The sequence below is a fragment of the Anolis carolinensis genome, chromosome 3 (genome assembly GCF_035594765.1).
Source record: "Anolis carolinensis isolate JA03-04 chromosome 3, rAnoCar3.1.pri, whole genome shotgun sequence".
Lineage (NCBI taxonomy): Eukaryota > Metazoa > Chordata > Lepidosauria > Squamata > Dactyloidae > Anolis > Anolis carolinensis.
This window is the reverse complement of record NC_085843.1, coordinates 203,198,551-203,212,535: the sequence shown is the minus strand read 5'-3', so window position 1 is coordinate 203,212,535 and position 13,985 is coordinate 203,198,551. Positions and strand designations below refer to the sequence as shown.

The window sequence follows — 13,985 nt, the reverse complement described above, 5'->3', positions numbered from 1 at the left end:
TGTTCTACACTATACTACTTTATAATACAGGGAAATGTTGTTCAAGTCTGAAGTAATATACCAGGGAAATCTGGGTAAATATACTATCCTAGAGTTTTGGGACATAATGTTAATAGTGACTAACAATTGTGTTTAAATGTCAATTTTCACCAAATCATAGAATCACAGAGTTGAAAGAAACCACAATTACCATCCAGGAAACACACAATCAAATCACCCCCACAACATAATAGAATAATAGAATCTGGTTTAATTTGAACTTTCAAATGTTAGGGGGAAAATCATCTGTATTCTCAAGTGAATGTCAATATTCCCATTCCTTGGTGGTGCAGTGTGTTAAAGCGCTGAGCTGCTGAACTTGCAGACCAAAAGGTCGCAGGTTCAAATCCGGGGAGCGGAGTGAGCGCCCATTATTAGTTCCAGCTTCAGTTTGAAAACATGCAAATGTGAGTTGATCAATAGGTACCGCTTCAGCGGGAAGATAACGGCGCTCCATGCAGTCATAATAATAATAATAATAATAACTTTATTTTTATACCCCGCCCCATCTCCCCGAAGGGACTCGGGGCGGCTTACATGGGGCCTGGCCCGATAAAACAAACAAATAACAGTAACAAAGCAATAAAACAATTATCCCAGTAAAAAACATCAACATCAATAAAAACAATTATTAAAATCAACAAGCAGGATACAGTGTTAAAAACAGGAGACTAATTCGTAGATCCCAGGCAAAGTGCAGAGTGTTACAAAATGGGAAAAGGAAATTTCACAGTTGAATGGACAATAAAGTGCGGTATAAAATGGCAAGACAACAACAATGGGACTATTATGGAATGGACAGATAGATCAATCCAGCAACAACTAAACATCGAAGGCCTTTTGGAAGAGCCAGTTATAATAATAATAATAATAATAATAATAATAATAATAATAATAATAATAATAATAATAATAATAATAATAATAATTATTATTATTATTGAACCCTGGTCTTCCAGAATTCCTGGGTTGGTGTGAAACTGACAGAGAAGGAAATATTTTCATTGCGCAGATGATTATATATGAAGTTCTGTAACCTGTCTGAAGCCTGGATAGTGCTTATAATACACCACAGAATCTGGCCTCAAAGTGGTTCCAGGATCTGCAATATCCACGGCTTTACAGCAGTTGAAGATTTGGTCTTGCCTACCTGCAATGCACATGTGCAGATTGCAGGAGCGCACATCCCTTAATTGATTTCATAATGGAATGTGGTTTCTACTTAGGTGCACTGTTGGGCATTATAGGTTGTAATATCCTGACTTCGCTTATTCCAATTTAAAGCCCTTAATGAGCATTGCTGTGCTTGTTCATGTTGTGGTAATCTAAACACCATGCTATCAAAATGCCTTCAAACTGTAGTAAGTAGTCAGTATAAATGTGTCCCTAATTTAATACTCAAATAACTACATGCAATCTGCACAAGCATTGTAAGTAAACTCCAGTCCCACTTACTTTGTTTTTACAACCTAAACTCTCATACAAACACACATACACTAACATGCACACACAAAAACACACAGGGTGCCAGGACACCATGGACCCTTTTACACGTCCTTTAAACCCATGATGGGTCTTGGGTTTACCTGAGGTATCCAAACAACGCCTCAGGTAAACTTGGATTATTCTGGAGAAAACTGGGATTTGCTAAGGTTCGGATCTTTGCAGGTGCCAGGCCTGTGTGGATTGACTCTTGGGACTGCTTCCACAGTAAATTTTTAAGGGGAAAATGTTGACTAGATGCCCTCCTGGGTCAACATTTGGTTGACCCCGGATGGTATCTTGCCACTTCTCAAGGGAAAGCCTGGGATTTGGGTTTGGGGGTGGGGACAGGTTTTCGCACAGTGTAGAAGGGCTCAACTTCTCTAGAAAAGGGAATTTCAGTAGTGCTGCTTGCCCCAAGCTTCACACCTGAAATCCTCTCTTCTGCAAACTTTTAAAGGTATAAGAGCTGTGTCCCACCTTTTATCTTTTTTCGCTATCTTTTTCACCATATCATGCACACTGATTGTTGTTGTTGTGTGTCTTATAGTTATTTCCTACTTATGGTGATCCTAAGACTACTGTATCATAGGGTTTTCTGGAGCTCAGAGCATGCAACTTGTCCAAAGTCTTCTTGTGAATTTCCATGACTGACAGGGGAATTGAACTCTGTTTTCTAGAGTCATAGGCTAATGCTCAAGCCACCACACCACACTGGTTGCTATGTAAATGAAATAAAATGAGGACCAGTATTTTATCTACTGGTTCCAAATCACTCTTCCCAAAGAAAAGTATAAACCTGCTGTCATGACAGTCCGTTTGCCATTGACCACTTACATAAAATTGATTTTTTTTTTAAAAAAAAATTACTGATTAAACCTTAGGGGTGACATTTTTCAAATTGTTTGCCAGTGGGGAATAATTGAAACAGTAATGGGAAACTGAAGCTTCACAATAACTAACCACCTTTCCCAGCTGTGAGGCTGCAGCTAAGCTTGAGCCCCAACCATGATGACATTACTCCTGCCTCGGGAACTTCCTCTAATCTCATCACAAGAGGTTGTAAATTCAGGCTGGCAGCGTCATCTCAATTCATTTCAGCTTTCATTAAATAGCTAAAACACTGGAACAGAACTACCAGACTGCACTCTTTACCTGTAATTATTTAGGCAATCCTTATTGTGCATGCTAAATTTCTCTTTCCATATTAATTTGTACACAAGTCTTCAATACATTTTATGTGTGTGTCTGAAGAAAAAAAAAACATTCACAAGAAAATCACTTTCACTTTTTTTCACCTTTTTCTTAGAAATTAGCAAGCCTGAAAGCTCAGTTAGGAACAATGGCCTAAATTCAGTTGTTAATCCCAGTTTGAATGACACAATGAATCCATGTGATTTTTTAAATTCACATTTATGTGAGTCCCATTGATTCAGTATATGCACTCTATTAGGATTAACAATTGGATTTAAATCAATGAGTTCCTTATAAATCTAATTATACTAAGTCTAGGCCCACTGGAAACAATGAGAATGAATTTAATTATGATTAAATTCAGTTTCATTGATTTTAATGAATTTCATATAAGCATACCTAAATCTAGAATCATTTCTGCACAGAATATGCTGTTTCTTGCGCAGAAAAATGGTATTTCCATTCTTCACAAAATTGGTACTCTTTTGGAACTGAAATTTTCTTGGTGCTTGAAAATCACTTAATACACAGCAAATGCTGTTACCTGCACAGAAAATGTTTTTCTCTCTCCCCAAATTACATCGCATGTGTATTTTGCATAAAATAATTCCTGAACTACAAACAACATGTTGGTCAGGGGTATCTTAATCAGGATTTCCAGACACCCAAGAAACACAATTTTAACACAATTTGATCAATGTATTTGAATATTCTTTCCATTATAGAAGAAGGAGTCTGCAAATTATCACTTACTTATATGGTTCATTATGAATCTTTACTGTCAAAGTTAGGGAAAATTATGACTCATTGCCCAAGGGGGTATGTCATATTTTCAGCACTGATGAAACAATGGAAATGTTTAACATTGGCATGAAAAATAAATGTTAAATATAGTTTATTCTTAAAGCATTGTAGGCAAAACATGAACATCATATTCTTTTGAACCACAACTCTGCCATGCTGGCTGGTAGATACTAGAAGGTTTAGTTCCAGAAAAGTAACTCTTACAAATTCTAATTGTTTGAAGACAATAAAGTTTAAGTCAATTAGTCTAGTCTAAATCCAATTGCTATTCCCAACTCAAGTTGACCTACCAAACGAATAGGGTTGATATAATTGTTAAATTAACTTTCAGCAATGAATTCAATAGGTCTAGTGTAGTTGGGACTAGCAATTGGGCATGCCTCTATATTTGCTTAAATATTCTAATGCTTAGAAAGGATTGATTTACACTGAACCAAGATTACCCTCTCTTCTAGTGATGTTACATTATGTTCACATGATGTTAAAGAGCTATAACCAAAATGGGACCACAGGGAAACAAGAGGGAATATAATCATGGGAGGAGAGCCCAAGGAACCATATAAATATAAAATATCCTTGTAAAAGAAACAAAAAAAAAACAAAAACGCAAGTAACTATCTGAAGGAATAGAAGATCGGATTGGGTGAAATGGAACATCATGAAAGGGTGAGGTTCTTTGGCACACTCAATAGGCTCAGGTCTAATTTAGAATCTTTCAGTCTTTAAAGCAGGGCAAATGTGTATCATTCATTACAATCCTGGTGCTGCTAGGTACAAAGTAATCCCCAAACTCCATATTAATAGGGGATGAAATTGAAATACACTTAGGGCCCTTCCACACAGCCATATAATCCAGCAAATCATGGCAGAAAACCCCACAATATCTGTTTTGAACCGGGGCCCCTTTCACACAGCTGAATAAAATCTGACATTATCTGCTTTGAACTGGAATATATGGCAGTATGGACTCAGATAACCCAGTTTAAAGCAGATATTGTGGAATTTTTCTGCCTTGATATTCTGGGTTATATACCTGTATGGAAGGGCCCTTGTTATCTGAGTCCACACTGCCATATATTCCAGTTCAAAGCAGAAAATGTGGGATTTTATTCAGCTGTGTGGAAGGGGCTATAGATACAAATATAAGCATATAGATCATTCAAAGTAATGGTCTCTGCATTAGAACATTCCAAACTCTATATTGCAAAAATCTTATTAGCCCAAACCAAAGGCATAAAAATATATGCTAATTTTTCAACAAATTCCAGATTTCTTTATCAAGCAAGATGTAACGTAGGGAGAGGAAATCAGGTCAAATTTGTTTCTTTGGCCTAAATAAAATATAGCCACAGTATGGATATAGACATTAAAATGCACTGTATTTAATTTTGACTGGAGCTCCCCCATGTGGATGAACCTATTTTTGGAAAAAAGTGGAAGTTAATCCATGTAGTCTAAACATATATGTATTAAGAAATGAATCTATTTCTGATAGAATTTTTTTAAAAAAATATTCTTGGGAGTGTATCTGAAGAACCAAAACCTGGACAAGTATGTAGCTGTTTTACTGAGGTCCCTTCTACACTGCCATGTAATCCAGATTACTAAAGAAGATAATTCACATTATGTACTTTGAACTGGGTTATATGAGTCAAGCATCGAGCTAGCAGAACAATTGTGTTAATGAGTTGAAATCTGATTATGTGGACCATCCAGATTTTCAGGACTGAACGCCGTCAACATATTGTGCAGTTTTCCTTTCTTTCCTGAATTTTTCCATTCTCAATATTCCCTTGACATTCCCAAATTCTGCCCCTGATAATGATCTTACTGGGGAAGGGAAGAAACCATTCCCAAGCCCCTTCCACACAGCAGAATAAAATCCCACATTATCTGCTTTGAATTGGGTTATACGGCAGTGTGGACTCAGATAACACGGTTCAAAGCAGATATTGTGGGATTTCCTGCCTTGATGTTCTGGAATATAGGGCTGTGTGGAAGGGCCCTTAGAAACAGCTAATAGTTCCCCAAAGCAACAATCCTATAATTTAATTAAAGTCTGGGAATCATCAGGGGGATCTCATTGGTTTCCCACCAGATTTGGAAAGGCCATACCCTCCCATTATGCCTTCTGAACTTTGCTAGTATTTTCAAGGCGCCCATGCCACATTTTGAGTCCTACTTGGAGTATTTTAGGTCCAGGAAAGGCCACAATGCTGAAGTAACACATCATCTAAATGTTTATTAATGTCAGTGAATGAATGAAAGATCAACTTCTCACCTTTGTGTAACTCCTTGAAAGTCAGGATCACTTCTGGTCTGGGAGAACAGGTATGTTGTCTCGATCTTCTTCCCTCCTTCTTGAGAACAATAGCTGGAGAACATCAATGCTTTTTGTTATATCCGCTTGTAAATCTTCTTTTGGCACACAGTTGACTTTCTCTTGACAGTTTTATGTGTGTCTTTCTGCTTCCTTTCACAGTTTCTTTGCTTCTTAATTTACAACTGACACTTTTAGAAATATTCAGTCGAAAAGATCCGTTTTTATTTGCTGCTTGTGCTTTATTATTTTCTTAGTCTGAAAATTTTCCATTGTCAACATTATAGCTCCATATCTCTTTAGCTTTCAGTTTTTCTCCTGCTTTTTTGTTTTGGCTTCTTTTTTGGGACAAAGATACCTAGGAATTTAAGTGTAGTATGTACTGTGCCATTTTCCCCCCTTGCAAGTTCTGTAAACAAGCTTCATTGAAATTTCAGAGCAAAATGAAACTTGGAACCTTTTTAAAGAATTCCAAACTTTATTACCAACATCATTAATTTCTGGGGGTTATAAGTAAACAATATCACATATCACATGTTGTGAGACAGAAACAGATATTTCATAAACTATCACTGCCCATTTAATTGCATTTAGAATCCCATTTCCAGTGACTGGAAATGTTTTGGAATACATTTTATGTTTCCATTCATTCAACCACTCAAATATTCACCACTGACTAGTTTGGAACTCTTTCAAATCTCAAGATGTGTATTAATGCAACTAAGAATAACAGTACAAAGGACAGAATTACAAAACAGGACATGTTTACTTCTTGACAGAAGTAGTTTACTGCCTGCTTAGCAGGGAGCCAGAATACACTCATTTCATCTGAATGAGTTTACTGCTTTTCATGTAAAGCTGAAGTTGTTTTGAGCAGCAAAGAGGAGGCTTCTTGCAGATAAGCCTTTCATTTTTTGGCTTCTTCTTTTACTGTTCTAATACTAGTTTGTAAAAAGTTATAGTGTTATACTTGTCAGAAGATCAGACTTCACTTCAAAATAAAATCCACGCATATTCTTCATCTTCATTATAAAAATGGTCAAAAAGATTAGGTCTATAGTTTTCAATGCCAAATACAGGATGCAGTCCAGTTTCTTAAAATGACAATGTCTTTTCCCCAACAACCTTGACAATTACTGTTATGTTGTTCCATCTTTCTTGGCTGAAAGGAAAATAAACAAAAAAAATTCTTTAAAGTACATGAGAGTTTGGATCAAAATTTCCCTCTCTTTATTTCCAAATAATAATAATTACATAATAATAATAGTAATAATAATAATAACAACAACAACAACAACCACACAACTTTAGTCTTGTATCCCACTACCATCTCCCCGAAGGGACTTGGGGTAGCTTACACATGGCACAAGGTATCTAAAAAGAGAACATAAAATAAAACACAATTTAAAATACAATTGAATAAAACATATAGGCATATAAAACAACAACTTGAAACTCAATTACCAATAGCGGTAAGCTACTGTAAACATGGCCAGGCTGTAAACAATTGAACGAGGGAATGGGATAAGTGCAAAGCTGTAACTATGGGACATGGGCAAGGGATGAATTGCAAGGCTGAATAATAATTGTGTAGATCAACTAGGAACTAGGAGTTCTCAAAAGCTTGTTTGAACAGCCAAGACTTCAGGTCCCTATGGAAAGAGTGTGGGGGCTTGCCTAATCTCCCTGGGAAGGGTGTTCCAAAGCCAGGGGGCATCCCTGAGAAGGCCTTTTCTTTCATCCCCATCTACCGCGCTTGTGATAGTGGTGGGACTGAGAGGAGGGCCTCTCTGGCAGATCATAGAGCTCACCCCGGTTCATTGGGGGTGGGGAGGAGGATTGCGGTCATGCAGATTGGCAGGAACCATACCATTTAGGGTTTTTAGGTAATAACTTGCACTTTGAATTGGGACTGGAAACTTATCGGCAGCCAATGGAGCTGCCTTAGTAGGGTTATTGCATGCTCCCTATCGCTAGCTCCAGTTAGTAGCCTAGAAATGTTTGGCTTGTGAGTCTCAGTTGGCCAATCAGCATGGTCACTGAAATGGGGGAATTCAAAATCAAAGTATATTTTGCAAGCTTCCTCCTTTCAACCTCATTTGTAACACCCCATTTCTGTTACAAGGGAATAGGCAACATCACAGTGGTGGAGTTGGACTGATATGTCTATTGACAGACCACACTCTTTCATGATGTAAGCAAAGTATCCAAGAAGATAAGCTGGTAAAAAACCTGGCTACTACAAATGTTGTCAGTTTGACTTTCCATATGAAAAACAGTTTTGCTAAGCATTATGCAAGACATTAAGGTTATACCTCTATGAATTTAAAGGTAATTTAAAGGCCGGGCTGTGGCGCAGGCTGGATAGCAGCCAGCTGCAACAAATCACTCTGACCAAGAGGTCAAGAGTTCGAGGCCAGCCTGTGCCTGCGTCTGTTTCTGTTCTATGTTATGGCATTGAATGTTTGCCTTATATGTGTGCAATGTGATCCGCCCTGAGTCCCCCTCGGGGTGAGAAGCCTTCATTTGGATTTATTTTCAGGGACCTAAGCTTAGGGCCCCTTCTACACTGCCATATAAAATCCAGACTATCTACGTTGAACTGGATTATATGGCAGTGCAGATTCATATAATCCAGTTAAAACCACTTTGATAATCTGGATTATATGGCAATGTAGAAGGGGCCTAGGACTGCAGTATATTAGCACATCTATATGGATCAAGGTGATTTTTGTTCTAGAGGGAGGTCTTGCAATAAATACTTAAAAACAGTTTTTGATCTGAAATTTCCATACTAATGACAGAGGCAGAAATAGAAATATCACTTTTAAAAAGTGAATCCTCCTAGATATGTCTATCCTTACATGAAGCCATATGTTGCTGCCATAAGAGAGCTTCAAAATTTGACAAAAAGCAAAGCAGAAATAGGTAACACTGTGTAAAAACATTTGAAAAGGAAATCTGTTCCTGGTTTGAAAGTGTTGTTTCCTGTTTCGTTGTGCTGTACTTACTTTGAAAGTAGTTATTATACTCCAGAAACTTCATTTTTGTGCCTGCCATTTTTAACCTTTTAAAGTGCCATTTTAGCCTTTCACGTGCCATTTTTAATCTTTTGTGCAGAAGGCAAAAACAAAGCTTTTGCAGTGGAATACACCTTTTCCATGTTTTCACGATAGAACCAATGAGAAAATGGCATTTATAACCTTGGAACAAAAACTGTATTACATAGGGTGATGAGTAAACAGGATACTTACCTCTTGCATGTGGATGGGTGTATTATGACCAAAGGATGAAAGCTAAAGAGAAAAATAAAAATAAAAACAAAAACTAGAAAAAGAAAAAAGGGGGAAAGGAAAATGGAAAGAGAGAGAAAATAAAATTTATAGTAAACCTAGTAAGAAGCCAGCAGCAAGTCTACACAAAAGCAAAGCATGTCAGCCTGTTGCAAAGAGGCCACATAATCACAAATAGAAGTGTTATTATTTACCTTCAAATTGACTCAGATTCATGCCGATCTTTTTAAAAAAGATTTATTCATAGGTGATTTGCCATTGCCTTCCTCTAAGGCCCCCTTCCATATAGCTGAATAAAATCCCACATTTTCTGCTTTGACTCAGATAACCCAGTCCAAAGCAGATATTGTGGGATTTTCTACCTTGATATTCTGGATTATGTGGCTGTGTGGAAGGGCCCCAAGCCTGGGAGGGTATCACCCAAACAGTTATCCCTTTTGAATGGGGATTTAAACCTGGTCTCTTGAGCCTCTTCCATACAACTGAATAAAGTCCCACATTTTCTCCTTCGAATTGGAATATATGGCAGTGTGGACTCAGATAACCCAGTTCAAAGCAGATATTGTGGGATTTTCTGCTTCGATATTCTGGGTTATATGGCTGTGTGGAAGCGTTCTTGGATTCCTAGCTCAACACTCTAACTACTAATATGACGCTGGTTCACCAAGATAGGGCTTTTGTAATTTACCTGCACTATTCAATGCATAAGTGCAGTGTGTTTCAGAAAGAGAGCATGGGAATCTTGACCACTTTGGGCTCCAGCTCTGTTTCCTCCAGACCCTGAGAGCTTTTCCCAATGAATCTAGCAATGTGAATCATTAAATGTAAAAAGGCATAAAACAAAAACAAAACAAACACACACACACACACACACACACAAAACACAACCAAGTTCAACTATCTTTAGAACAATGGAAGGGGGAAATCCAACCTAAGAGCCAAATCCAGCCCATTAAAGGTGCGGATGATGCTCTTTGCCCTCTCCTCAAAGCTTTATGCCTTGGGAATTCCTTGTTGCTCAGGCCCCTTCCGCGCTGCCATATAAAATCCAGTATCTGCTTTGAACTGGATTATATGGCAGTGTAGACTCATGTAATCCAGTTCAAAGTGGATAATGTGGGTTATCTGCTTTGATAATCTGAATTATATAGCAGTGTAGAAGGGGCCATAGTGTAATTCTTTTGAAATGCTGAATTCTGTTATTGCACGTCATCATTTTGCCCATATACATCTAGCTGTTTGGGGGAAAGCAGAGCCCTTGAAGATTTTTCTCTTTATCTTAACAAGTTTTCAACTCAATTAAGATAAAGAATGGGGCTATTACAGGACATTTTTGACTTTAGGAAATGAATGCCAGAATCCTATTGGTCGTTTGATATTTGATGGATTTACATAAGGCATGGCTCATTATATAACAATTGATTCTATTAACATACTCTAATAAGAACCAACCAATAGAATTGAGGCCCATGTCAGTGTAAAGTGAACCTTGAGTTATTTTGACTGCAACCTATCACATCATCACCAAAGCATTTTCTTTTCCAACGAGATGATTAGGAGAGTGTTCTGCTTTGAATGATGCTGTCCCAAATGCACAAGTCTCTCCTTTGTACATTTCTTTCTTGCAGTCATTCAGTCTTATCTTGCAGTCTTGCAGTCATTCAGTCTTATTGCCATACCTTTTCTTCTAATTCCTTTATTTGTCTCTTTTGAGCTTCAATTCTTTCTTCTAGCTCTTTAATCCTCTGTAAAAAAAATAAAATTCAGTGTGAATATTACATTGAGAAGAAGAGAGCAGATTATATTCAAAAGATTCACTTGAAATTTTCAGAAATAGATTGAGCTATGTTACAAATCTGTCAGACATTTCTAATTTTGCTCATAGTACCGTAAGAATTTTCATTCAGATCCCTAAAGAGGATATGTATTTAGGACCTGTAGGACAACTCTATGGTAACGTCTGGTGGAATAGAGTTTTCCCCTGACATTAAGTCTACTCGTGTCTGACTCTGGGGGTTGGTGCTCATCTCCATTTCTAAGCCGAAGAGCCAGCGTTGTCCGTAGACACCTCTAAGGTCATGTGGCCCGGCATGACTGCATGGAAAGCCGTTACCTTCCTGCTGGAGTGGTACCTCTTGATCTACTCATAGTTGCATTTTTTCAAACTGCTAGTTTGGCAGAAGCTGGGGCTAACAGCAGGAGCTCACCCGGCTCCCCGGATTCAAACCACAGCCTTTCGGTCAGCAAGTTCAGCAGCTCAATGGCTTAAGCCACTGTGCCACTAGGGGCTCCTTGTCAATCCAAGACCTGATTAATTTCTTGCTAAAGTTTTGTTCTTGTTTCCAATTCTCTATAGGGGTGGTTTTTGTGTTGCAAGATAAGTTGATTAATTTCTTGTACAGTTACCCCATAATTCTTTTATCTTTTTCTACTTTCCTTTAAATTATTTTGTCTAGTGTGGCTTCTGCTACCTCCCTTCTTTTCATGGCCTGAACTCTACTGGACAGGCCTAACCACGCTATCCTTTGTCTTTTATCTTGTCCCAGTTTGTTATTTTTCCATTGGGCTCCACGAGGTTCCCTACCTTTTTGATACCATTTTCTTTCAGGGCCCTTATTAGGTTCCTGAATGTCTTGCCCTTATTTTCCAAAGTTTCTAATGGGAAATTGTGAATTTTATTTATTTGTAATTTATTTTGCCATTTTTTCCAAATTACCAACATTGATGAGCAGGGGCCAACCTTTAAGTTCTTTAAATCTATTTTGTCTATTCTCTCTCCCATATACATTCCTCTTTTACATCTATTTGCTTCCTTTTCTATTTGAACCCATCTTTTTTTACCCTTCCAGTTCAAATTCTAATAACCTGGCTAACTGACTAGCCTCATAGTGTATTCCCAAAGAAGGGGCCCCCATCCACCCATTTCTGGATTACTGTAATATAAAAATTTGGAAATTCTGTTTTTGTTCCCTCCCATTGCCCATTTTTTGAGAGCATTATCCCACTTCTTAAGCAAATTGTTAGAAATATTCACCAAGGTTTGGAATAAATATAAGAGTTTGGGCAAGATTGTTCTTATAAAACAATTTTAAAGATCATTTCAGTATTTTTTTTAAAAAATCTCTGTACTGTTTCAATTGTTTTTATTTATTAATTGCCTCGTGAACCTTTATGGGCTGATAAGAAATAAATAAATACCCCAACATTTTAAAAGGAGGTTGGCATTTTCTTTTAAGATGAGTTACAAATTCCAGTAGCAGACCTGTATAGTTTGTAAGCTGTACTTCTACTGAAAAATTAACAATTTCCCCTATATCTATTTTAGGAACCCATATATGTTGCTGAAATCACTAAAATTAAAAAGGAGTCACCTAAGGTCTTTTTGGACTGAATTCTCTTGCTCCTACTACAGTCAATTATCACAGCTTGGGTTTAGCATGAGAGTACAGAATAAATGTGGATAAAATTATAACCTTCTATGGGTTTGAAAGGCACTCGCATACTGTCATGGCTTCTTTTCCAGGTTACCTGTTGTGCATGCTGAATGAGTTCCATTCTTTCTCGAAGAATCTGGGAATCCCTTTCTCGGAGTTCACTCATAACTTGCCGCTTCCACTGTTCCACTGCATTCCTCAGCTTGTCTCTCTCTTCTTCTGAAAGAATTTCTGACATTTTGGCTCCTGCTTCCTGCTGTAGGGCATCGTAAAGCATGGCTTCCAATTCCAGAATGTGCTAAAAGGGGAAAAAAATAACATAATTTGTTCATCTTGGGCTCCCCATTAGTATTTTAGTTTTGTGGGTATTTACTGCTTGCTGGACCAGCAAGGTCAATAACCTCCTCTGTAAGCTCAACAAACAGCAATAATTGATGCAGAAACAGAAGGACAACTGGTGTTTGATTAGTGCACAGCCACTGAACTCTGGTAGTAGTTGGAGTCGTAGGTGTTATTGTGTGGCTTCACATCATTTCTGAGTAACAGCAACTCTAAGACAAATCTGTCATGGAATTTTCTAAAGCTGGGGTGCATTAATTTTAACTAATGCAAGCACTATACCTGCCATGGATCAAGGCTATGGAATCATGGGAGTTGTAGAAGATAAAGACCCCATAAGTCTCATCTCATCAAACTACAAATCCTAGGACATTAGAGGATTGAGTTATGGTAGTTAAAGTGTTGTCAAACTTCATGAGTTCTCTGTATGCACCCTACAATTGTGTAACTTGTCCAAGGTCATTTAGTGGTTTTCATGTCTGAGCAGGAATTTGAACCTTGTTTATGCTCAAAGCATTACACCATTTTGGCTCCAAGGGTTCCCCTTAAGGAACTGCTAAATGATTTTGGAACTCTTGAATTGGGGTCCCCTTAGGGATTTCTAAAATGGATTTAAGAAATCAACTAAGCACTCCTGCCATCAACCCCTAGTACTCTCCTGGTCGATGGTATGCCCAAGAACATTTTTTTACCAGGATGAGATGTTCTCTTTGTAATCTCTGATTTGGGGTACAAATCATAAATATTTTTGTCAGAGCTTGGAATTCTGGGGGTGGTAGCTCAAAAAGGTAATTTTCCCAAGCTCTGCTCTTCATCACATTTGTGTTTGACCTACTGTATACTGTTTTAATCCCTACACAGTTATGAAAGAGGGGAAAATATTAGGGAGGAAACAATGGGCTAGCTCTGTGAATACAAGAGAAACTAATTTTACCACTGAGAGTCTTTCCTTGCACCTCTGTGTAGTATAGTAAAATTTATTGTAGGTGTCGTGGGGGGGGGGGGCGCATAATGCTATTCCTGTATTACCTTGCTTTTTCCTCCACTCCTCCACTCCTGGTCCTTAAAATCCTCCATTGA

At 37.8% G+C, this 13,985-nt stretch overlaps 1 protein-coding gene across 20 annotated transcripts in view; it reads right to left on the bottom strand.

Annotated features, from left to right (window-relative positions):
* The window catches only part of jakmip3 (Janus kinase and microtubule interacting protein 3), a 166,807-nt gene that overhangs the window by 25,350 nt on the left and 127,472 nt on the right, over positions 1-13,985 (bottom strand). For 19 of the 20 annotated variants that reach the window (XM_062976094.1, XM_062976093.1, XM_062976089.1 and 16 more), the window contains 4 exons: positions 12,661-12,864; positions 10,812-10,877; positions 9,094-9,166; positions 5,801-7,001 (listed from right to left, as the gene is read on the bottom strand). In XM_062976094.1, the coding sequence (XP_062832164.1) occupies positions 9,116-9,166; positions 10,812-10,877; positions 12,661-12,864 (321 nt within the window). In that variant the 3' untranslated portion in view covers positions 5,801-7,001; positions 9,094-9,115. Of the gene's footprint in view, positions 1-5,800; positions 7,002-9,088; positions 9,167-10,811; positions 10,878-12,660; positions 12,865-13,985 lie in introns of those variants that run through there. The other variant, XM_062976088.1, reaches the window with a different exon arrangement.